At 43.3% G+C, this 26,080-nt stretch overlaps 1 protein-coding gene across 1 annotated transcript; it reads right to left on the reverse strand.

The window, feature by feature from the left end:
* Positions 1–1,430: 1,430 nt before the first annotated feature.
* LOC132820903 (uncharacterized protein C13orf42) lies at positions 1,431–25,504 on the reverse strand. Its single transcript, XM_060833259.1, has 3 exons — positions 25,091–25,504; positions 3,107–3,254; positions 1,431–1,675 (listed from the first exon to the last, which is right to left on the reverse strand). The coding sequence occupies exons 1-3, from the start codon at positions 25,502–25,504 to the stop codon at positions 1,431–1,433; spliced, it is 807 nt and encodes a 268-aa protein (XP_060689242.1).
* Between the last annotated feature and the right edge of the window lie 576 nt (positions 25,505–26,080).

The following is a 26,080-nucleotide window of genomic DNA, read 5'->3' on the forward strand; positions in this document are numbered from 1 at the left end:
CTTTGATCAAGCTTTCAATCGCCTTCCTAAGGTAGTTTGATTTCATATTTCGTTGGATATTGCCTCTGCGAAGCAGCTTAGGAGACTTTGCCAGATCAAAGGAGCTATATAACTGCAAGTTGTTGTTACCATCCTTGGTGAGAGGAAGAATTTGCCAAAGGGGAACTGTGGGTAGGTGAGCTTCACATGTAAACATATTTTCAACCTTGGCGGCTCAGTCAGTGCTCTGAACACTGGAGCATCAGCAGTAAACACCTCATAAAAACCCAAAAGAACTGTGGATGTTGTAAATCAGAAACAAAAACAAAAATTGATGGAATATCTCAGCAGGTCTGGCAGCATCTGTGCAGAGAAATCAAGTTAATGTTTCAGGTCCAGTGACCCTTCCTCAGAACTGATGGTACTAGGAAAATGTCAGTTTATATGCAGAAGATAAGGTGGGGGAAGGGGGTAAGGAGTAAATGATAGGTGGAGATAGAGCCCAAAGAGAGAGAAGAACAGTTGGACAGACAAAGGAGTCAATAACGACCTGGCTGGGAGGGTGAATAGCAGTTATTGGTGACTGCTACTGGTGAACAATATGTAGTCATGATTTGAAGGTGCCAGTGTTGGACTGGTGTGTATAAAGTTAAAAATCCCACAACACCAGGTTATAGTTCAACAGGTTTAATTGGAAGTATTAGCTTACGGAGCGTTGCTCCTTAATCAGGTGGTTGTGACACAGTAAACCTGTTGGACTATAACCTGGCGTTGTGTGATTTTTAACTTTGTAACAATAGGTAGTGTGTAATAGCAGACTATGTGATAACAAGGCCTGGGGTGTGGGGTTGGGGGCTGGGACATGGAGGAGTTCAGGTCCTAAAATTATTGAATGCGGTATTGAGTTTTAAAGACTTCATACCCATTGGATTGTGCACAGTTAGAGGTGTCCACTGCTCATGTACAAATAACTCTTTGCTAGTCTTCACCATCACTTCAAAATTGGTAGTGTGTTCTCTCTGAGCCCTTACCACATTACCAAGGCCTGGATGGGCTGTACTATCTTCTCACTCTGTATAGGGTGAGATGTTGGGGGATGGTAACATGCATCAGTCTGAAAGCTGGGAAAAGAAGATGCCTCCACCCTATTGGAATAAAACCTGCATCCCACCGGGGGAGCACCTTCAGAATTGAGACCTCTGGACACATAGTGACGACTTTCCATTCTCTGAGAAAGCCACTCAAATTGGACGAGTAGTCCAAATAAATAAAAATGTCATCCCAGTTGTTGAAGAAAACCTGATTCCAAAATACAAACATCGACGGTCGGAAGATTTGGTCACCCCTCCCCGGGGGAGTTTTTGATGTGAAGCTAAGCATTTTGAAGGATGGAATGGAAACGTGTGTCCAGGAGCTTCCAAGTTTCGAACCATTTGACACTTTGCGGTGATCTAGAACTCATCGTCTTCATCACGAGCTCTCGGTTTAAATCGCCAAGTGTGAATTGGACTCTCGACTAATTTCGGGAGGTATATTGGGCGTCGCTCAAGCCTCTTGAGGCTTGATCCTATCCAATCACTGTGCCTCCGAGGTAGCTCCTCAGTCTTTGTCAAATGGCCAATTTCGACGGAGTACCTTCTGGATGACTTTAGGATCCAGTTCGAATGTAAACTGTGTTCACTTGTGCTTGTGGCAACTTGGCACAGAGAAAGAAAGAGAAACATGCTGAGTTGTCATTAACATACAATTGTCAGTTACATTAGAAACAAGCAGTGCATTTACAAAGCGATTTCTACCTAGTATGTTGCCTTAAGGCACTTCACATGAGGGTCATTAACTGATCCACACAAAGAGATATTGAACCAGGTGACTAAAATGTTGGTTAAAGGGCTAGACATTTTAAGTAGTATCCAATAGGAAGAGAGAGAGATGGGGAATTTTCAGGAGGGAATTCCAGAGATAAGGTCCTAGACAATTGAAAGCACGCCTGTTAATGTGAGAGTGATGAAAACTGGGGGCTTGCTCCAGGCCAGAAAGGGAGGAGTATATATGTATTGGAGGATTACATGCCAACATAAGGCTTCAGAGATAGCGAGAGGCAGAACCATGTAAGGATTTGAAATCAAGCACGAGAATTTTGAAACAGAGGCACTGCCAGGCAGGAACCAGTATGGGTTGGTAAGTACAGGGGTGAATTGGATTTGGTGCACCTTCGGTTCCAGACCACTGAGGGTGACCTTAAGTTTTGGAGGTTGTAAAGTAAGAGGTGAGCCAGGAGAGCATTAGAATTGTCAAGTCTAAGACAACGAAGACATGAATAAACATCGGAACAACAGCAGACCATTCAGCTTGCTGTGCTATTCAATTCAATCAGAGCCAATCTGCTTATCTCCCTTGCTTGCAGACTCCTTAGCACCCTTATCTAATAATGATCTCGCTGTGAGACCACTTACATGCATAGAAGACCATCACAAGTAGCATATGAGCATGGCAGTATCACCATGGCAACACCAAAGCACGTGCTCGTGGCCTGGACAACGTCCCCAGGAAATCTTCCCGGCAATCTGGAAACAAAAACTCCTGGCTCTTCCAGACTATCAGGAATTTCCAAACCAACATGTTATCTTCACCGCCATGAAACGTGGGTCAGATTCACATCAAGCTAGTTGACCATTTTGATTTGTACTGCCATGTTTCACTGATATCTAGTGGATCATTGAGGTGCCCTAATATTTATGCCTTCAAGCATTGCAATATAATTATAATTGAGGCCATTACTGCAAGAGTCAAGTCTGAAAGTGCAATAGACCGGGTAAAAGCATTAAATAAAACTGTCTTGGATGCAGATCGTACTTGCTGACCGATTTTGCTTAAATGTCTCAAAACCTTATTGTTTCCAAATATATTACATGATAGCACTTTTATAGATCAAACTCTTCTTTGTCTCTATTTTGGCATCATGGCTGGATGTAAAGAGTTAACATTGAACCCTTATTGATTAATATTTAATATTAGCATGAGGAAGGCAAGTTGTAGATCCAACATTCAACTCTGAAATGTCTTGGATCATCATGTGCGTAGGGCTTTGAAGGATAGTAGCGCAGCTTTTTTCTCAAGAGGTACTTACTAACAAAATCCACGTCAATGTGTGTGTCATCTGCTGGATGAACTTTGGGTTTGCTTTCCTGATCAAAGCCAGCGATGACTGAATCAAAATAAGCTAGTGTCTCAGCCTCTGTTGACATTGGTGCAGGCTTAGATTCACCTTTTGGTTTCTTTTAAATAAATAAAAAACAGTTTTATTGACCTAGGTATGAAAAATGGAAGTGCATAATGGTTAGAGTAATTGGAATGCAAGGGCTTATTAAAAGCTGAAAGGTCTTTCAGATTTGCATTTAGTATACATTTTACATCTGTGGATAAATGAGGAATAAAGACTATCTATAAATATATATATATATATATATACACACACACTGCATCTTACCCAACTTCAGGCTGGCCCAAAACACTTTACAGCCAATGAAATACTTCTGAAGTGTAGTCTTGTTGTCATATAAGAGCCAATTTTCATACAGTAAGCTCTTACAACTGGAAAGCAGTAAGCTTTTACAACAAGAAAGGTTACAATCTTTGGTGACGTTGGCTGGAGGGATAAACGCTAACTAGGACACCACAGGAAACTGCCCTGTTCTTCCTCAAACTAGTCCCATTGGATCTTTTACAACTACCTGAGAAGAACGTGGGATCGTAGAAGATTGTGGCACAGAATGAGGCCATTCAGCCCATCATATTTGTGATAGCTGGAAAAAGGCTGTTTTATATAATCCTACAGTACAGCTCTTGGTCTATTACCCAGTAGGTAATAGCACTTAAGTGTACTTCTAAATTGTTTTGTTTTTAAATTAAGAGGGGTCCTAGCTCTACCATTTAAATCTAAATCATTGATACATACCATCAAAGACGTAAACAACTTCCAGTCATACAAATATCATTAATCATTTTTATCCAGCACTGAGTCTACTTTCGATTTAGTTGATGACTTTATCTCTTGGATCCTATGAGCATTTAACTTTGTGACCAGTGGGCCATGTTGGATCTTACCAAACGCTTGACTAAAGCCCCTACAAATTACAAGCATCTTACCTCACAACCTTCCTGGTAATGTTGTAAAAAGCTTCAACCAAGTTTCTCAGACATAGTCTTCCCTTAATAAATCCATTTTACTGTCTTCTGGTTAACATTTAAAGAATTAATACATGATTTAAAACAAAAATGCAGTCTTTGAGGCACAAAAACCCATCAGGCAAAGTGACCCAATTACATCTTATAATAAAAGTTAAAGATTGCATGACATCAAAGACTTATAAGATGGCCAAAAAGTAGTGAGCCACAGGATTGTGTGCATTGAAGAATTCAACAAAGATAAAAGAAGGCAAAACAGACTAGTGAGAAACATAATAATGGACTGTAAAAGCTTTGGCAAGTATGTAAAAAGAAATATTAACAAAGACAAATGTGGGCCCAATACAGGCAAAGATAGGAGAATTTATATTGGGGAAAATAATATAGCAAAGAGACTAAAATATTTTGGGCTGAAGTCCAAGTTGCATCGCGAATTTTGGAGTGGTTTCTGTGGCGAGGTCTCACAGGTTTCCCTGCGAAACTTGGCTCACTATCACAAATCCCGCTGCTGTGACATCTCTAGTTCCATAATACCACACTGGATATTCTGGGATTCACTGTATCCCTCGAACCATGCCATCTTTAAAATCCCACTATGCACCCAGACAAGCACTGATAGTCTGAGGCTGCCCTGCACCTGTTCCTGACATATGCCATGAATTTGATGGCAGGGGCAAGTCATTGCCCTGCTGTGTGGGCAGAGTCCGAGAGGTCTTGCTGGAGGAGGTGGTGCACTGACAGAATTTCCTCATTCCCCCAGAGTCAGCAGAGGAAGCATGACACCTAGACCATGCCAACCTTGTCAGAGGTCGGCACCCAGGTCAGTGCAGTCCCAGCCATCTGGAGAAATGCTGAGGACTGTTGGAAGGAAGGTCACTGTCTTTCTCCACACTGATAGGTAAGTGTGCCAACATCTTCTCTCCATGGCCTCACACTCACTCCATCTTTGCTACTGCACCCACCTTCCATTAAGGCCCATCCTTTCCCGTTCTCAATATTGCCAGCTACATCTTCTCTCACGCACTGTCACCTAGCCCAACCCTCAACCCCACTAACTCAACAAGTCTTCTCTGCTGCCTATCCAGTCACTACGGGCACCTTCCCACTTGCACCAACAGTAACAGCTGTGTTACTCATTTTCATCTCCCTCTATACCCACATCTGTCTCATTCCAGGAGGGAAACAGCTCCCATTAGGGCAGAAAGAGTCAAGATGGGAGGTGGGCCTCCCGATACTCAGCTCCTCACTGTTTATGTAAAGAGCATCCTGACGCTGACCACCCGGAGTGGCTAACCAATTACAGCCAAGGCTCATCTTGAGCAAAGGTTATCTCCTTAGACTTGACTGAGGTCTTCTGACAATAATGACAAGCTTCTTTTCTTTGTGTCAGTGCTAAATGGTAAGATGAAGTAACGCAAGGCAGGGATGCTGGAAGTGCTCAGGTAGGCTCAGAGTGAGTGGGCATTGTGACGGAGAGCGAGGGGCCCAGAGATACAGCCTGGTCCAGTCCATGAGCTGGCTGTGTGTGTCCCTGAGTGCCCAGTGTCCTTGCTGCAGGGTTACAGTGAGAGTTACCAGGCAGCTCGAGATATCATATTAGTGCAAAAGCAGCCTGTAAGTGGGTTGGGGAAACTTCACAGAAGCTGGCACATGTTGGAAGCAAATGTTTGATGTGTGTGTGTGTGCGTGTGTGTGGGGCTGGTGCCCAATGAAGTATGTCCTGAGATATTGGTGCCCGGTGTCCAACATTGACACCCTTTGGAGCAAGCAGTGAGCTAAAGTCACTAGGTACCCGCTCTAACATTCATGTCGAGAAATCTCGCTTATCTGGCTCATTGGTTAAGGTGACTTGTCACTACTGAGTGAGAATCTCGCAACACCATTAGTGAAAGCATAAAAGATGGTGTGAGATGCTCCTACTGTCAAGGTGATGCGAATTCTCGTCCAGTTCTGCCTCAAATCCCGGCATTTCCCACATTGTTCAGACCCCGTATAAGTTTCCATCTACTGTCTCTGTCTTTGTGTGGAAGAAACAATAAAATCTCCCAGAAATATGAGGGAACCAAGGGACGAGTGAGAATAAAGATTTGAAATAAAGCTTACAAAACGTAGTACTAAAAAATGTAATGGGACTGAAAATTGCCCTGCACCTGATGAACTACATCCTTGAGTGTCGAAAGAGGTGGCTGTAGAGGCAGAGATGCATTGATGGTCATCTTTCAAAATCCTATAGAAAGCAGAGTCTCTCCTGAATATTACAAGGCAGCAAATGTAATCCCACCATGGAAGAAAGCAAGGGGATAAAAATCATGAGACTACAAACCTTTTAGCCCAGTCATGGACATAATAATAGAAGCTATAATAAGGATATGCTGATTGGTCACATGCAAACATGGGTATGATGTACTTGGCATGACAGAAGCATGTCTGAATGGGGTGATCAGGAATGGGGGCAGAACTTTCAAAAAATATTAGACATTTAGGAATGACAGACAAGAAGGAAAAGGAGGTGGAGTTTCACTAATAAGAAGATCAGTACATCAGTAAGAGAGGATCTCAGATCAGAAGGACATTCTGAGCAATCTGTTTGAGTGGGGCTAAGAAATAGTCAGGGGCAACAGGTATTGGTTGAATCTATCTGTAGACTACCAAATGCAACTGTGGGGCATAGTATTAATCAGGAGATGAAAGAAGCATGCAGCCTGGTCAAACATTAATTATTAGTGACTTCAATTTGTATATAGTCTGGATAAAACAATTGAGCACTTGTGAAGGATTCATTTCTGGAGGGAATTAGGGATTAGTGTCTATAGCAGTAATTCTGTATCCAAATGGCTAGTTCTCCCTGTATTCCATGAGATCTAAACTTGCTAATCAGTCTCCCATGGGGAACCTTGCCAAACACCTTACTGAAGTCCATATAGATCACATCTACTGCTCTGCCCTCATCAATCTTCTTTGTTACTTCATCAAAAAACTCAATCAAGTTTGTGAGACATGATTTCCCACACACAAAGCCATGTTGACTATCCCAAATCAGTCCTTGCCTTTCCAAATACATGTACATCCTGTCCCTGAGGATTCCCTCCAACAACTTGCCCACCACCGAGGTCAAACTCACTGGTCTATAGTTCCCTGGCGTGACCTTACCACCCTTCTTAAACAGTGGCACCACGTTTGCCAAGCTTCAGTCTTCCCGCACCTCACCTGTGACTATCGATGATACAAATATCTCAGCAAGAGGCCCAGCACTCACTTCTCTAGCTTCCCACAGAGTTCTCAGGTACACCTGATCAGGTCCTGGGGATTTATCCACTTTTAACCGTTTCAAGACATCCAGCACTTCCTCCTCTGTAATCTGGACATTTCGCAAGGTGTCACCATCTATTTCCCTACAGTCTATATCTTCCATATCCTTTTCCACAGTAAATACTGATGCAAAATATTCATTTAGTATCTCCCCCATTTTCTGTGGCTCCACACAAGGCCACCTTGCTGATCTTTGAGGGGCCCTATTCTCTCCCTAATTATCCTTTTGTCCTTAATATATTTGTAAAACCCCTTTGGATTCTCCTTAATTTATTTGCCAAAGCTATCTCATGTCCCAGTTTTGCCCTCCTGATTTCCCTCTTAAGTATATTTTATACTCTTCTAAGGATTCACTCGATCTATCCTGTCTGTACCTGATATATGCTTCCTTCTTTTTCTTAACCAAACCCTCAATTTCTTTCGTCATCAAGTATTCCCTACAACTATCAGCCTTCCCTTTCACCCTGACATGAATATACTTTCTCTGGATTCTTGTTATCTCATTTCTGAAAGCTTCCCATTTCCCAGCCGTCCCTTTACCTGCGAATATCTACCTCCAATCAGCTTTTGAAAGTTCTTGTCTAATACCTTCAAAATTGGCCTTTCTCCAATTTAGAACTTCAACTTTTAGATCTGGTCTATCCTTTTCCATCACTATTTTAAAACGAATAGAATTATGGTCACTGGCCCCAAAGTGCTCCCTCACTGACACCTCAGTCACCCGCCCTGCCTTATTTCCCAAGGGTAGGTCAAGTTTTGCAACTTCTCTAGTAGGTACATTCACATACTGAATCAGAAAATTGTCTTGTACACACTTAAGAAATTCCTCTCCATCTAAACCTTTAACACTATGGCAGTCCCAGTCGATGTTTGGAAAGTTAAAATCCCCTACCATAACTACCTTATTATTTTTACAGATAGCTGAGATCTCCTTACAAGTTTGTTTCTCAATTTCCTTCTGATTATTGGGACTATTGGGACTAATACAATCCCAATGAGGTAATCATGCTTTTCTTATTCCTCAGTTCCACCCAAATAACTTCCCTCGATGTATTTCCAGGAATATCCTCCCTCAGCACAGCTGTAATGCTATCCCTGATCAAAAATGCCACTCCCCCTCCTCTTTTGCCTCCCTTTCTATCCTTCCTGTAGCATTTGTATCCTGGAACATTCAGCTGCCAGTCCTGCCCATCCCTGAACCATGTTTCTGTAATTGCTATGATATCCTAGTCCCATGTTCCTAACCATGCCCTGAGTTCATCTGCCTTCCCTGTTAGGCCCCTTGTAGTGAAATAAATGCAGTTTAATTTATTAGTCCTACCTTGTCCCTGCCTGCCCTGACTGTTTGACTCACTTCTGTTCTCAGCCGTACCAGTCTCAGATCGATCTCTTTCCTCACTATCTCCCTGGGTCCCACCCCCTCACCTTCCTAGTTTAAATCCTCCCAAGCAGTTCTAGCAAATTTCCCTGCCAGTATATTAGTCCCCTTCCAATTTAAGTGCAATTTGTCCTTCTTGTACAGGTCACTTCTACCCCAAAAGAGATTCCAATGATCCAAAAATGTGAATCCTTCTCCCATACACCAGCTCCTCAGCCATGCATTCATCTGCTCTATCCTCCTATTCCTGCCCTCACTAGCTCATAGCACTGGGAGTAATCCAGATATTACTACCCTTGAGAACCTCCTTTTTAAAATTCTACCTAACTTTCTGTAATAGAGGGTGGTGGTGGAGGGTTGTTTTTCAGACTGGAGGCCTGTGACCAATGGAGTGCCACAAGGATCGGTGCTGGGCCCTCTACTTTTTGTCATTTACATAAATGATTTGGATGCGAGCATAAGAGGTACAGTTAGTAAGTTTGCAGATGACACCAAAATTGGAGGTGTAGTGGACAGCGAAGAGGGTTACCTCAGATTACAACAGGATCTTGACCAGATGGGCCAATGGGCTGAGAAGTGGCAGATGGAGTTTAATTCAGATAAATGCGAGGTGCTGCATTTTGGGAAAACAAATCTTAGCAGGGCTTATACACTTCATGTTGAGGTCCTAAGGAGTGTGGATGAATAAAGAGACCTTGGAGTGCAGGTTCATAGCTCCTTGAAAGTGGAGTCGCAGGTAAATAGGATAGTGAAGAGGGCGTTTGGTTTGCTTTCCTTTATTGGTCAGAGTATTGAGTACAGGAGTTGGGAGGTCATGTTGCGGCTGTACAGACATTGGTTAGGCCACTGTTGGAATATTGCGTGCAATTCTGGTCTCCTTCCTATCGGAAAGATGTTGTGAAACTTGAAAGGGTTCATAAAAGATTTACAAGGATGTTGCCAGGGTTGGAGGATCTGAGCTACAGGGAGAGGTTGAACAGGCAGTTTTCCTTGGAGCGTCGGAGGCTGGGGGTTGACCTTATAGACGTTTACAAAATTATGAGGGGCATGGATAGGATAAATAGACAAAGTCTTTTCCCTGGGTGGGGGAGTCCAGAACTAGAGAGCATAGGTTTAGGGTGAGAGGGGAAAGATATAAAAGAGACCTAAGGGGCAACTTTTTCATGCAGAGGGTGGTATGTGTTTGGAATGAGCTGCCAGAGGATGTGGTGGAGGCTAGTACAATTGCAACATTTAAAAGGCATTTGGATGGGTATATGAATAGGAAGGGTTTGGAGGGATATGGGCCGGATGCTGTCAGGTGGGACTAGATTGGGTTGGGATATCTGGTCGGCATGGATGGGTTGGACCGAAGGGTCTGTTTCCATGCTGTACATTTCTATGACTCAGTATATTGAGGAGCCAACAAGAGAACAGGCTACTTTAGATCTAGTATTATGCATTGGAAAGAGTCTAATCAACAATCTTGTTGCAAAAGAGCCTTTAGGGATGGGTGACCATAATATGACAGAATTTTACATTATGTTTGAAAGTGAGGTAGTTCATTCTGAAGCAAATTAAATTTGAATCAGAGAAATTGTGTAGGCACAAATTGGTTCATAGCATCGTAGAATGATGTAATAGAGAAGAGGCCCTTCGGTCTATTGAAAATACACAACTACCTAAAATAGTTGCAATTTCCCTGGTTGAATTGGATTGAGAAAATATATTCAAGGGCATGATTGTACATAAGGGATCTTTAAAGAACTATGACAAGACATACAGCAAACTATACATTCTTTCAAGTTGCAAAAACTCCAACAAACGCTAGTCAGTCAACTTTGGCTAATGAAGGAAATCAGAGATTGTATCAGATTAAAAAAGAAATGTTTTGTAAAGTTGCTATTTTCAGTAATTCGAGAGATTGAGAGGATTTTAGAATACACCAAAGAAGGACTGAAACACTGACAACAAAGGAAGAACAGAATATGAATGCAATTCAATGAAAAACATAAAAATGGACTGTAAAAGCTTCTATACATGCCTAAACAGGAAATGTTTGGTGAAAGTGAACACAAGTCCATTGCAGTCAAAGTCAGTAGCATCGATAACAGGGAAAACTGGAATGACAGAGAAGCTAAATGATTACTTTACATCTATTTTCACAAAGGAAGATGTTAGAAACCTCCCAGAACCTGAGAACCAACTGGCTGGGGAGAATGAGGAGTTGGAGGAAACTAGCATTTGTGGGAAGATTATACGAGAAATTAAAAATTAATGGGGCTGAAAATTGATATATCCCCAGCAACTGATACATCTCAAAGGGTAGCTATAGAGAAATTGATGCATTGGTGATTATCTTAGATTCTAGAATGATTCCTGCAGATTGGAACGTAATAAGTGTCATCACACTAGTTAAGCATAGAGCAAGAGGGAAAAAAAAGAAATACCAGGCCTATCAGCTTTATACTAGTAGGAGGGAAAATGCTAGAATCTATTTTCAATGATGGGATAAATAGACACCTGGATAATAATGATCTGATTGGGCATAGTCAGCAAGGATTTGCAAGTAAGAAATCTTGTTTTATGAACAAGATAGAGCATTTTTAAAAATATTACTAACAAAATTGATAAAGGAGATTTTATGTGCACAATATACTTAGACTTTCAGAAGGCTTTTGATAAAAGTTCCCAACAGGAGATTTGTTAAAAAGATTCAAGCATATTGGCTAAGAGGTAAAGTATTGGCCTGGATAAATGATTGGTTTACACACAGAAAACATAGAGTGGTCATCCTCACAACTGCAGACTGTGACTACTGGGGTACTGCAAGGTGCAGTACTTGGGCTCCAGCAGTTCACAATGCATATCAACGTGTTAGATTTCAGGACCAAGTCTAATAATTACAAGTCAATAGATGATACAACGCTAAGTGGGATTGTGTGTTGTGAGGAAGATGGAAAGTGGCTTCAGGAGGATTTGGATATTCTTGTTGAGTGGGCATGGATATGGCAAATGGAATATAATTTGGAAAAATGTGAGGTTATCCACTTTGTTCAGAGAAACAGATCTGCAGAGTATTTCTTAAATGGTAAGAGGTTGGAAAGTGGAGATATTGAGGGATCTGGGTGTCCTTGTCAATAAGTCACTGAAGGCTAACATGTAGATTTGGTAGGTTTTTAGGAAGGCTAATGGAACATTAGCCTTTATTGCAAGAAGATTGATTACAGGAATAGTGAAGTCTTGATGCAATTGTATAGAAGTTTGGTTAGACCAGACCTGGAGTATCATGTGCAGTTTGATCTCCTTACCTCAGGAAAGATATTGTTGCTATAGAGGCAGCAAAGATTGACCCTACTTGTTCCGAACAGCACTGTGGATGTACCAACACCACGTGGACTGCTTAAGCCCAAGAAGGAGGCTCACTTTCGCTTTCTAAAGGGCAGATAGGGATGGACAATGAATGCTGGATAACCAGTGAGATGTATATATCAGGAAAGAATCAAAGAAAACTGGTGTGGTATTACAGAGGTAGGTTCCTGTGATGGTGGGATTATCCAATGAGGAGAGTTATATAGTCATAGAGTCGGGCCCACTTGAGTTTCAGAAGATGAATGAGAGGTAATCTCCTCAAGGCATACAACACTCTTACAGGGCTTGGAAGGAGGATATTCCCCCTGCCTGTGGGCTTGGAACCATGGAGCATAATCACCAAATAAGAGGTAGGAGCTTTCAGGACTGAGAGGAGGAGGAATATCTCAAACTCTTGCCAATTGTTTGTTCCATAAGGATGTGGAGGCTTAATCAATGACTATATTGAAGGCAGAGATTCATAGATTTCTATTTGTTGAAGACATCATGAGATGGGGGTAGTGTGGAAAAATGCAGTTGAGCTAGAAGATCAGCACTCTCTAGTTGAATGGTAGAGTGGGTTTGAAGGGCTGAGTGGCCTACTCTTACTATTTATTCTAATGTTTGAAAAACTATATGTTTCTAAATAACAATTAACATTCTCAGACATTTTTCCAATAATCTTCCCACCACTGAGGTGAGATTGACTGATTTGTAATGTGTGTCTTTCTTTTGTCCTTCTTACAAAATGTTACATGGACCCACTGCTCAACAGAAGAAAAAGCATCCAGACAGAGGGCAGTCATGAGAAGCAACTGAGGAGGATTCTGGGAGAAGTCAGCTCCGACACCACAACTAATAAGGAGATAACAGAGGACCCAGTGCTCAACAGGAGAAAGAGAATCTAAGAGACAGCCATTTGGGAGTGCCATTTTGAAGAGGGGCTCTGATGTCAAAGTGCCATTGGGGTCAAAGTGTGGGCTTTGAGTGAACAACGAGCTTTGCTGAGAAGGGTGAGCAGAATTAAAATATGGTAAGGTAAGATGTCTCATTTCCTTTCAATCCTGTGGTTACTAGAAGGTAGTAATGGCAGCTAGAGGAGTGGTATGCTCCTCGTGGGAGATCAGGGAGAAGTCAAATATGCCTGACAACCATGTCTGCAGGAAGTGTGTCCATGTGCAGCTCCTCTCGGACCACATGGATCGGTTGGAGCAGCAGATAGACTCACTGAGGAGCATCCAGGAGACAGAATGTTTTATTGATAAGGAGTATCAGAGATGTGGTCTCAGCCAGATAGATGGGTGACTGCCAGCAGGAGCAGGCAGACTGTACAGGAGTGCCCTCTGGCTACTCTCCCCTCTAACAAGTTTGCTGCTTTGGATAGTGTAAGGGAACTGGCTTCTTGGGGAAAGCAAGAGCAGCAGCCAGATCAGTGGCACCATGATTAACTCTGTTGTACAGCAGGGAGGGTCAACGTGTAGGTTGGGATAAGGGACTTGATAGTCAGGGGCACAGATAGGCATTTCTGTGGCCACGAGCGAGATTCCATGATGGAGTGTGTCCAACCTGGTGCCAGGGTCAAGGATGTCTCTGAGCGTGCACAGGATGTTCCGAAAGGGAGGGTGAACAACCAGAGGTTGTGGTCCAGACTGGGACTAACAATCTAGGCAGGAAGAGAGATGAGGGAATTTAGGGAGTTAGGTAGAAAGTTGAAAAGCAGGACCTCTCGGGTTATAATCTTGGGATTGCTCCCTGTGCCTCAGGATAGTTTAATGTGCGGCTAAAAAGCTGGTGTAGGGGGAAGGGCTTCAAATATCTGGATCCCTTCCAGGGAACGAGGGACCTGTACAAGAACAGCGGGTTGTACCAAAACTGGGGAGACACCAAGATCGAGGGAGGTTTGCTCATGCCACTCGAATGTTTAAACTCGTGTGCTGGGAGTTGGGAACCAGAGCAGTGATTCAACATGTGGAGTGATTGAGGAGAAGGTAAAGGTTGTTGTAGTGGGTGATTTTAACCTCTAATATCCCCAGGACTGACTGGGACTCACTTTGTGTCAGGTGCTTCGAAGGGGTAGAATTTGTTAGGTGGATGCAAGAGGGATTCTTGAAACACTATGTAGATAATCCAACCAGGCTGGCAGCCATATGAGGCCTTATACTGGGGCCTGAGCCTGGTCAGGAGATTGAAGTTTAAGTGGGTTTTGGGAACAGTGATCATAACTCCAAGAGTTTTTAGATAGTTATGGACAAAGTTAAGACTGATTCTCGGGTGAATGTGTTAAATTGGGGGAAGGCTAATTACGACAGGGCAAGGACTGGAGAAATTAAATTGGGACAGCAGTTTTGAGCATAAATCCACATCTGGTGTATGGTAGTCTTTTAAACACCAGTTGATCAGGATTTAGGACCAGACTGTTCCCGTGAGGATAATAAGGATGACTAGATGCCAGGACCCTGGGTGACAAGAGATATTAAAAGGTTAGGTAGAAAGGGGAAAAGAAGCATATTTAGGAAACTGAAATCAGACTAGGTCCTTGAGGAATATAAATGAAGCAGGATAGAACTTAATTAGGAGGGCTAAAAGAGGCCATGAAATGTCCATGGCAAGTCAGGGAGTAAGGAGAATCCCATCACATTTTATCTGTGTATCAGGAGCAAGAAGGTAGCCAGGGAAAGGGCAGGTCCACTCAATGACAAAGGAGGGAATTTGTGCATGGAGTCAGAGAAAGTGGATGAGGACTTTAATGATGACTTCACATCAATATTCACCAAGGAGAGGGAACTGAAGGGTGGTAAAATTAGGGAAGGATGTGTTGATATTCTGGGCCATGTCAAAATGAAGAAGGAGGAGGTGCTGCGTGTATGAAAATCAAGCATGGGAGGGTAATGCGGGGGCCTTGACAGAGGTTGTTATACCCCCTTTAACCACAGACAAGGTTGCAGAAGACTGGACAACAGCCAACGTTGTACCTTTGCTTAAGGGCAACAGGGATAATCCAAGAAATAATAGGCCGTGTGCCTTAAATCAGTGGGAGGGAAAATATTGGAGACGATTCTCCATGGGGAGGCACAGTGGCTCAGTGGTTAGCACTGCTGCCTCACAGCACCAGGGACCCGGGTTTGATTCCAGCCTCTGATGTGGAGTCTGTGTGGAGTTTGCACATTCTCCCCGTGTCTGTGTGGGTTTCCTCTGGGTGCTCAAGTTTCCTCCCACAATCCAAAGATGTGCAAGTTAGGTGAATTGGCCATGCTAAATTACCCGTAGTGTTCAGGATGTGTAGGTTAGCTGCAGGAGTTGGGGTAAATGTAGAGCAAAAAGGTAAGGAATGGGTCTGGGTGGGTTACTCTTTGGAGGGTCAGTATGGACTTGTTGGGCTGAAGGGCCAGTTTCCACACTGTAGGGATTCTATGAAATTCTATTCTTAGGGACAGGATTTACTTGTGTTTGGAAAAGAATGGACTTACCTGGGACAGACAGCACAGCCTAGTACAGGGGAAGTTTTGTCTCATAGATTTGACTGAGTTTTTTGAGAAAGTAATGTAGAACATTGAAGGTAGGGAAATGGATGTCATCCACATAGAATTTACCGAAACATTTAACAACATTCTTCATGGCAGGCTAGTCCAGGAATCCACAGGAATCATGTGGAATCCACAGTGAATTGGGAAATTGGATTAAAATTGGCTTGGTCAAGGAAGGCAGAGGGTAATTAGGGAGGGACATTTTTCTGATTGAAGGTCTGTGGCCAGTGGTGTCCTGCAAGGATCAGTGCTGGGACTTCTGTAGTTTGTAATGACTAGAAGTTGATTCGGATGAAAATGTAGGTGGTCTGATTAAGTTTGCATAAAAATGGGTAGAGTTGAGGATAATGAAGAAGGTGTTCAAGCTATACAGTGGGATATAGATCAGTTGAAATGCAGGGAGATGGAGTTTAATCCAGACAAGTGTGAGGTGATGCATGTTGTGAGGTCAGACACAAGAGGAAAGTATTCAGTAAATGGCAGGATCCTCAGTAGCATTGATATACCGAGGGATCTTGGTGTCCAAGTCGATAGCTCCCTAAAAGTGACTATACAATTTGATAAGGTGGTAAAGAAGATGATAAGCTTGTCTTCATTAGTTGGGGCACTGAGCATAAAAATTGGCAAGTCATGTGGCAGCTGTATAAAACTTTAGTTAGGCAACTTCCCAAATATTGTGCACCGTTCTTGTCACTGCACTATAGGAAGGATGTGAAGGCTTAAGCGAGGTTTACCAGCATGTTGCCCAGATTGGAGTGTATTAGCTATGAGAAGAGGTTGGGCAAACTTAGGCTGTTTTTGTTTGAGCACTGGAAGCGGATGATGGACCTGATAGAAGTATATTGCTGCCAGGGGAGGTGTAAATGTAAACGCGATAGGAATGTTTAATAGGCATTTAGACAGGTATGTGAACAGGCAGAGAATACAGGGAAAGGGACCATGAGCAGAACGTGGGATTCGTTTAAAATAGCATCATGGTAGCACAGACATGTTCCTGTGCTGTGCTGTTCTACGTTCCTGTGCTGTGCTGTTCTACGTTCCTGTGCTGTGCTGTTCTACGTTCCTGTGCTGTACTGTTCGACGTTCCAGTACTGTACTGTTCTATGTTCCCGCGCTGTACTGTTCAGTGTTCCTGTGCTGTACTGTTCTACATTCCTGTGCTATACTGTTCTATGTTCCTGTGCTTTACTGTTCTATATTCCTGTGCTGTACTGTTCTATGTTCCTGTGCTGTACTGTTAAACGTTCCAGCACTGTACTGTTCTATGTTCCCGCACTGTACTGTTCTATGTTCCCGCGCTGTACTGTTCTATGTTCCTGTGCTGTACTGTTCTATGTTCCTGTGCTGAACTGTTCTATGTTCCTGTGCTGTACTGTTCTACATTCCTGTACTGTACTGTACTGTGTTCCTGTGTTGTACTGTTCTACGCTCCTGTGCTGAACTGTTCTATGTTCCTGTGCTGTACTGTTCAATGTTCCTGTGCTGTACTGTTCTACGTTCCTGTGCTGAACTGTTCTATGTTCCTGTGCTGTACTGTTCAATGTTCCTGTGCTGTACTGTTCTACGTTCCTGTGCTGTACTGTTCTATGTTCCTGTGCTGTACTGTTCAATGTTCCTGTGCTGTACTGTTCTACGTTCCTGTGCTGTACTGTGTTCCTGTGCTGTACTGTTCTACGTTCCTGTGCTGTACTGTTCTACGTTCCTGTGCTGAACTGTTCTATGTTCCTGTGCTGTACTGTTCTACGTTCCTGTGCTGTACTGTTCTATGTTCCTGTGCTGTACTGTTCAATGTTCCTGTGCTGTACTGTTCTACGTTCCTGTGCTGTACTGTGTTCCTGTGCTGTACTGTTCTACGTTCCTGTGCTGTACTGTTCTACGTTCCTGTGCTGAACTGTTCAATGTTCCTGTGCTGTACTGTTCTACGTTCCTGTGCTGTACTGTTCTACGTACCGGTGCTGAACTGTTCTATGTTCCTGTGCTGTACTGTTCAATGTTCCTGTGCTGTACTGTTCTACGTTCCTGTGCTGTACTGTTCTATGTTCCTGTGCTGAACTGTTCTATGTTCCTGTGCTGTACTGTTCTATGTTCCTGTGCTGAACTGTTCTACGTCCCTGTGCTGAACTGTTCTATGTTCCTGTGCTGAACTGTTCTAAGTTCCTGTGCTGTACTGTTCTATGTTCCTGTGCTGTACTGTTCTACGTACCGGTGCTGAACTGTTCTATGTTCCTGTGCTGTACTGTTCAATGTTCCTGTGCTGAACTGTTCTACGTCCCTGTGCTGAACTGTTCTACGTTCCTGTGCTGAACTGTTCTATGTTCCTGTGCTGTACTGTTCTATGTTCCTGTGCTGAACTGTTCTACGTCCCTGTGCTGAACTGTTCTACGTTCCTGTGCTGAACTGTTCTATGTTCCTGTGCTGTACTGTTCTACGTTCCTGTGCTGTACTGTTCTACGTACCGGTGCTGAACTGTTCTATGTTCCTGTGCTGTACTGTTCAATGTTCCTGTGCTGAACTGTTCTACGTACCGGTGCTGAACTGTTCTATGTTCCTGTGCTGTACTGTTCAATGTTCCTGTGCTGAACTGTTCTACGTCCCTGTGCTGAACTGTTCTACGTACCGGTGCTGAACTGTTCTATGTTCCTGTGCTGTACTGTTCTATGTTCCTGTGCTGAACTGTTCTACGTCCCTGTGCTGAACTGTTCTACGTTCCTGTGCTGAACTGTTCTATGTTCCTGTGCTGTACTGTTCTACGTTCCTGTGCTGTACTGTTCTACGTACCGGTGCTGAACTGTTCTATGTTCCTGTGCTGTACTGTTCAATGTTCCTGTGCTGTACTGTTCTACGTTCCTGTGCTGTACTGTTCTATGTTCCTGTGCTGAACTGTTCTATGTTCCTGTGCTGTACTGTTCTATGTTCCTGTGCTGAACTGTTCTACGTCCCTGTGCTGAACTGTTCTATGTTCCTGTGCTGAACTGTTCTAAGTTCCTGTGCTGTACTGTTCTATGTTCCTGTGCTGAACTGTTCTACGTTCCTGTGCTGTACTGTTCAATGTTCCTGTGCTGTACTGTTCTACATTCCTGTGCTGTACTGTTCTATGTTCTTGTGCTGTACGGTTCTACATTTCTGTGCTGTACTGTACTGTGTTCCTGTGCTTAACTGTTCTATGTTCCTGAGCTGAACTGTTCTATGTTCCTGTGCTGTACTGTTTTACGTTCCTGTGCTGAACTGTTCTATGTTCCTGTGCTGAACTGTTCTACGTTCCTGTGCTGTACTGTTCTATGTCCCTGTGCTGTACTGTTCTACGTTCCTGTGCTGTACTGTTCTAAGTTCCTGTGCTGAACTGTTCTACGTTCCTGTGCTGAACTGTTCTACGTTCCTGTGCTGTACTGTTCTATGTTCCTGTGCTGTACTGTTCTACGTTCCTGTGCTGAACTGTTCTAAGTTCCTGTGCTGAACTGTTCTACGTTCCTGTGCTGTACTGTTCTACGTTCCTGTGCTGAACTGTTCTATGTTCCTGTGCTGTACTGTTCTATGTTCTAGTGCTGTACTGTTCTATGTTCCTGTGCTGTACTGTTCTATGTTCTTGTGCTGTACTGTTCTACGTTCCTGTGCTGTACTGTACTGTGTTCCTGTGCTGAACTGTTCTACGTTCCTGTGCTGTACTGTTCTATGTTCTTGTGCTGTACTGTTCTACGTTCCTGTGCTGTACTGTACTGTGTTCCTGTGCTGAACTGTTCTACGTTCCTGTGCTGAACTGTTCTATGTTCCTGTGCTGTACTGTTCAATGTTCCTGTGCTGTACTGTTCAATGTTCCTGTGCTGTACTGTTCTATGTTCCTGAGCTGAACTGTTCAATGTTCCTGTGCTGTACTGTTCTACGTTCCTGTGCTGAACTGTTCTATGTTCCTGTGCTGTACTGTTCAATGTTCCTGTGCTGTACTGTTCTATGTTCCTGTGCTGTACGGTTCTACATTCCTGTGCTGTACTGTACTGTGTTCCTGTGCTGTACTGTTCTATGTTCCTGAGCTGAACTGTTCTATGTTCCTGTGCAGTACTGTTCTATGTTCCTGTGCTGTACTGTTTTACGTTCCTGTGCTGAACTGTTCTATGTTCCTGTGCTGAACTGTTCTACGTTCCTGTGCTGTACTGTTCTATGTCCCTGTGCTGTACTGTTCTACGTTCCTGTGCTGTACTGTTCTAAGTTCCTGTGCTGAACTGTTCTACGTTCCTGTGCTGTACTGTTCTACGTTCCTGTGCTGTACTGTTCTATGTTCCTGTGCTGTACGGTTCTACGTTCCTGTGCTGAACTGTTCTAAGTTCCTGTGCTGAACTGTTCTACTTTCCTGTGCTGAACTGTTCTATGTTCCTGTGCTGTACTGTTCTATGTTCTAGTGCTGTACTGTTCTATGTTCCTGTGCTGTACTGTTCTATGTTCTTGTGCTGTACTGTTCTACATTCCTGTGCTGTACTGTACTGTGTTCCTGTGCTGAACTGTTCTACGTTCCTGTGCTGTACTGTTCTATGTTCTTGTGCTGTACTGTTCTACGTTCCTGTGCTGTACTGTACTGTGTTCCTGTGCTGAACTGTTCTACGTTCCTGTGCTGAACTGTTCTATGTTCCTGTGCTGTACTGTTCAATGTTCCTGTGCTGTACTGTTCAATGTTCCTGTGCTGTACTGTTCTATGTTCCTGTGCTGTACTGTTCAATGTTCCTGTGCTGTACTGTTCTACGTTCCTGTGCTGAACTGTTCTATGTTCCTGTGCTGTACTGTTCAATGTTCCTGTGCTGTACTGTTCTATGTTCCTGTGCTGTACGGTTCTACATTCCTGTGCTGTACTGTACTGTGTTCCTGTGCTGTACTGTTCTATGTTCCTGTGCTGAACTGTTCTAAGTTCCTGTGCTGTACTGTTCAATGTTCCTGTGCTGTACTGTTCTATGTTCCTGAGCTGAACTGTTCTACGTTCCTGTGCTGTACTGTTCTATGTTCCTGAGCTGAACTGTTCTAAGTTCCTGTGCTGAACTGTTTTACGTTCCTGTGCTGAACTGTTCTATGTTCCTGTGCTGTACTGTTTTACGTTCCTGTGCTGAACTGTTCTATGTTCCTGTGCTGTACTGTTCTATGTTCCTGTGCTGAACTGTTCTAAGTTCCTGTGCTGTACTGTTGTACGTTCCTGTGCTGTACTGTTCTATGTTCCTGTGCTGTGCTATTCTATGTTCCCGTGTTGTACTGTTCTATGTTCCTGTGCTGTGCTGTTCTACGTTCCTGTGCTATACTGTTCTATGTTCCCGCGCTGTACTGTTCTACGTTCCTGTGCTGTACTGTTCTATGTTCCTGTGCTGTACTGTTCTACGTTCCTGTGCTGTACTGTTCTATGTTCCTGTGCTGTACTGTTCTACGTTCCTGTGCTGAACTGTTTTACGTTCCTGTGCTGTACTGTACTGTGTTCTTGTGCTGTGCTGTTATATGTTCCTGTGCTGAACTGTTCTACGTTCCTATGCTGAACTGTTCTATGTTCCTGTGCTGTACTGTTCTACGTTCCTGTGCTGTACTGTACTGTGTTCCTGTGCTGTACTGTACTGTGTTCCTGTGCGGTACTGTTCTACGTTCCAGTGCTGAACTGTTCTATGTTCCTGTGCTGTACTGTTCAATGTTCCTGTGCTGTACTATTCTACGTTCCTGTGCTGTACTGTTCTATGTTCCTGCGCTGTACGGTTGTACATTCCTGTGCTGCACTGTACTGTGTTCCTGTGCTGTACTGTACTGTGTTCCTGTGCTGTACTGTTTTACGTTCCTGTGCTGAACTGTTCTACGTTCCTGTGTTGTACTGTTCTATGTTCCTGTGCTGTACTGTTCTACATTCCTTTGCTGTACTGTTCTATGTTCCTGTGCTGTACTGTTCTATGTTCCTGTGCTGTGCTATTCTATGTTCCTGTGTTGTACTGTTCTATGTTCCTGTGCTGTACTGTTCTATGTTCCTGTGCTGTACTGTTCTACGTTCCTGTCCTGTACTGTACTGTGTTCCTGTGCTGTGCTATTCTATGTTCCTATGTTGTACTGTTCTATGTTCCTGTGCTGTACTGTTCTATGTTCCTGTGCTGTACTGTTCTACGTTCCTGTCCTGTACTGTACTGTGTTCCTGTGCTGTACTGTTCTACGCTCCTGCGCTCTACTGTTCAATGTTCCTGTGCTCTAATGTTCTATATTCTATGTTAATGGTCTTACCGTCTCCCAATACCACACCTGTAACCAGCGAGGATTAGAAAGTTATAGTGGGAGCCGGACAATTTTCTTCTTTGTTTTTCTTAACCGTCCAGGATGCACTGTATTCAGGGTTTCAAAAATACTAAGCCAATTAATATTTCCTCTGTTAACAAATTTGTCCTGTCCAATATTTCACTCCTGCTCCTTTACTGCAATGTCTGCACTGTCCCTCCCTTTTGTGATATAATGTATTCATTGGTTTGTGGTTTGGCTTCATTACTAAATCCTATTTGGATGTCTCACTAGGTAACCTGTGACCTGATATATATATTAGGAAGGTTTCCTCTATCTCAGGTGACTATGTTGGTGCTGTGGTAGGTTTCTTATAAAATACCCCTCTGATTTACACTGTAATGCACACTATACTGTGAGGTAGTACATCTCTTTCTGGTACAGCATATTCCTTCCCTTTTCTCAGACTCCAGCACATGTTAGTGTGACATTACTTTATCATTACCCTACATTCATTAAGATATTAAGGATGTCTTGCCCATATCTTCTTCTTACACACATAACCTTCTCGGCCACTATTCAATCTTATTCTTTCCTCAGTTTGGTTTTTGAGCTTATGTATTTATAAAGCAGAGGAAAGACCGAGCGTTGTTCAGACTGCATGAAGATTTGCAGTGGCGGTCTCCAGAGGTTGGTTTTGGAATCCTTACTTTTCCTAGTGCATATATAAATTATCTAGATCCTGGTGTACAAAGGACAATTCATCATTTGTAGATGACGTGAAATTTGGGAGAACTGTAAACTTAATGGGGAGGATTGTGTAGAACTTCAAAAGGACATTGACATGTTGATGGAGTGGGCAGATAAGTGGTATTGGAAGTTCAAAGCAGAGAATTGTGACCAGGTATACTTTGGTGCAAAGAACATGGAAAAACAGGATAAAATAAAGGGTAGATTAGATTACTTTACGGTGTGGGAACAGGCCCTTTGGCCCAACAAGTCCACACCGACCCACCGAAGCGCAACCCACCCATACCCCTACATTTACCCCTTACCTAACACTATGGACGATTTAGCATGGCTAACCTGCACATCTTTGGACTGTGGGAGGAAACCGGAGCATCCACGCAGACATGCACTGATCTAAAAGGCAGGCAGGAACAGAAAGACCAGGGTGCATATGTGCAAACATCATTAAAGGTTGGGTTCAGGAGCGGTTGGCCAGGATGTTGCCCGGTATGGAAGATGTGAGTTATAAAGAAAGGCTGGATAGGCTGGGACTTCTTTCACTGGAGTGTCAGAGGTTGAGAGGCAACGTTATAGAAGTTTATAAAATCATGAGCAGTATAGATAGAGTTAATGGTAGTTGTCTTTTTCCTAGGATGGGGGAATTTCAAGACCACGCGGCACATTTTTAAGGTGAGAGCAAAGAGATTTAAAAAAGTCTTGGGGGAAAATGTTTTACATAGAGGGTGGCTTGCTTGAGCATTGAACTTCGTGAGGAAGTGATGGATGTGGGTACAATTGCAATGTTTAAAAGACATCTAGGTAAGTTCATGATTATGAAAGGTTTGAAGGGATATAGGCCAGGAGCAGGCAGATGGGACTAGTTTAGTTTGAGATTGTGTTCAGCATGGACTGGTTGGATCAAAGGGTCTGTTTCCATGCTGTACATCTCTATGACAGGTAGAGAGAGCTATTAATCAAGCATACAGTATTCTGAACTTCATTAACAGGGGCATAGAGTACCGGAGCAAGCAGGCTATGATGAACTTACATAAGACACTGGTGAGACCTCAGCTGGTGAATTGTGAACAGTTTCAGGCACCGCACTATGGAAAAGGTGGGAATGCAATGGAGAGAGTGTGGAAGCAGTTTGTGAGAAGCGTTCCAGCAATGAGGAGAGAGTTAAGAAGTTGGGGTTGTTTTCCTTGGAGAGAAGAGAACTAAGAGGAGATTTGATGGAACTTTTCAAAATCATACGGGGCCTGGACAGAGTGGCTAAGGAGAAATTGGTCCCACTCATAAATAGTACCAGAGAGCACAGTTTTAACTCTGGTCCACAACCCTTGCTCAGTCTCCTTTGGAACTGGTCCTAGATTCTGAACAGTCTCCTCTTCTGCCACTGTCAAAAGTTCAAAACAAAATTCTATTTTCCAATACCTTTCAGTTTTAAAGAAGAATCATAGTAGACTTGAAACATCAACCCCATCTCTCTCACCGCAGGAGCTGCCAGACCTGCTGAGTTTTACCAGCATTTGCTGTTTTCAATTCAGGTTTCCGCAGTATTTTGCCTTTGTATGATTCATTACCATTTCCACTTGAGTTAAAGACCAGCATTTTTACTAGCTCAGTATATCCCAAACCACTTTAGAGCCAACTTTGCTTTTGATAATCACAGCAGCCTGTAGGAGAGAAATGTGGCAGCTAGTTATGTACAGCAAGCTCCCACATTGAGCAATGGTTGGATGGTCTGTTTCACTCAACTGGGAGAAATCCCTGCCTCTTCGAATAGTGTCACAGAGTCAGTTACATTCAGTTGTTTGCAAATCATCGAATATTCATGGAGAAAGAGCAAGATGATATTAAAGGGCAGCTTTCAGAGTTATTATCCATTATCATAACTGTCAACACCAGGGATGGAAACATGAGATAAAAACTTGCCTCCCACACTCTTTCCAATGCATTCCCATCCTTCACATAGTGTGGTGCCTGAAACTGTTCACAATTCACCAGCTGAGGTCTAACAAGTGTCTTATATAAATTCATCATAGCCTCCCTGCTCCTGTACTCTATGGTCCTGTTGATGAAGCTCAGAATATTGTATGCTTTATTAATAGCTCGTTCTACCTAATGCCACCTTTCATGACTTCTGCACACATGCACCCAGGTCTCTCTGCTCTTGTATGCCTTTTACATCAATAGTACTGGAGGAATTCAGCAGATTTGTAGAGAGAGAAATGGAATCAACATTTCAAATCCAATGTGACTGTTCCAAATAAGAGATGCAGCCAGACCCATTGAATCTCTCTAGCATTCCCTGTTTTTATTTAGTTTTCTAAAATGCACAGTATTTTCCTTTTATTTGAGATGGAAATATGAAGTAGACCCCATTCCATTAGTTATCGGAAATTTAATCCTTATTCAGGAAGGAAGAATATTAAACACTTGCCTTGGAGGTGTGTTTGGAAGCTGTCCATTTCTTGTTAGATTTGCAAGGCTTTGTTGATGCAGAGCACGGATCTGGGCCGTTCTCCTTACACTTGCTGAGGTTACTGACAGGCTGGTATTGTTTGCGCAGGACTATCAGATCCTGTAGATACTGGAGACAGTCTTGTGTCCTTGACAACATCCAGACCGGATCTTCAGCCGTGATGTTGTAGAGAGTGGAGTGCACACTTACATCACTCTTGCTCCGTTTCAGAGAACTACCCAGGTTCTGGTGACATTCCCCCGTCAGGTAGAGGGAGGTACTGCGGACCAACCTGATCTCACACTCTTCTCTCTGCCACTCCTCATTTCCTCTGGGCTCAATCAGTTTTCTCTCCTCATGGGGACGGAACATGGAGTTCAGCTTCTTCAACATGACCCCCCTGCAGTGTGTCTATCCACAGAGCTGCTAAGAGTCAGTGGCTCACAAACTTGAGAGGCAGAAGCTTAGGTGGCACTCATCGAGAGGTTCATCATTTCAACAGCACCGTGAAGAAAGAGGCTTCTTTCACACTCCCGATGTGTGCAGCGGTTGGCCCATTGGTTAAAAACCCATCCGTTCGAAAATTCTTCCTTCAACTCAATCCACAATTGGTCACAGATATTTAGCCATGATCACTGTACCAAAAGACCAGGTACTGACCAAGGTGCTGAAAGAACATGTAGGGACACAGAGCTTGAAGCAGCCCAGAATAAAAATGATGCTAACTAGTCCACAGCACCCAACTCACAAGACACCCCACTCTGCATGTGTCTGGATCAATGTAGAAGACAGAAAAGTGACAGGGGCCAGTTGATGCTCCAATAACAGGCTGAAGGGCTGTAATCTGATAGTATCTCCTTCCATGTCACATGAGCATTTAGGATCATGTGTCTCCCTGTCCCTCTGCAAACAAAAGTTTTACCTTCGCCAGTCAAATATCGTTAATCCAAATAGAAGCAGTCAGGATAA

This window comes from Hemiscyllium ocellatum, chromosome 12, assembly GCF_020745735.1.
Source record: "Hemiscyllium ocellatum isolate sHemOce1 chromosome 12, sHemOce1.pat.X.cur, whole genome shotgun sequence".
Classification (NCBI taxonomy): domain Eukaryota; kingdom Metazoa; phylum Chordata; class Chondrichthyes; order Orectolobiformes; family Hemiscylliidae; genus Hemiscyllium; species Hemiscyllium ocellatum.

Bases quoted from the DNA above. Each gene is read 5' to 3' on its own strand.
- LOC132820903 (XM_060833259.1), bottom strand. From the start codon at position 25,504: ATGTTGAAGAAGCTGAACTCCATGTTCCGTCCCCATGAGGAGAGAAAA. The intron at 3,255-25,090 runs GCAAGTGTTTAA...TTTATTTAAAAG, and splicing joins CTTCCAAACACACCTCCAAG to AAACCAAAAGGTGAATCTAA. The intron at 1,676-3,106 runs GTAAGTACCTCT...CTCTGTGCCAAG, and splicing joins CATTGACGTGGATTTTGTTA to TTGCCACAAGCACAAGTGAA.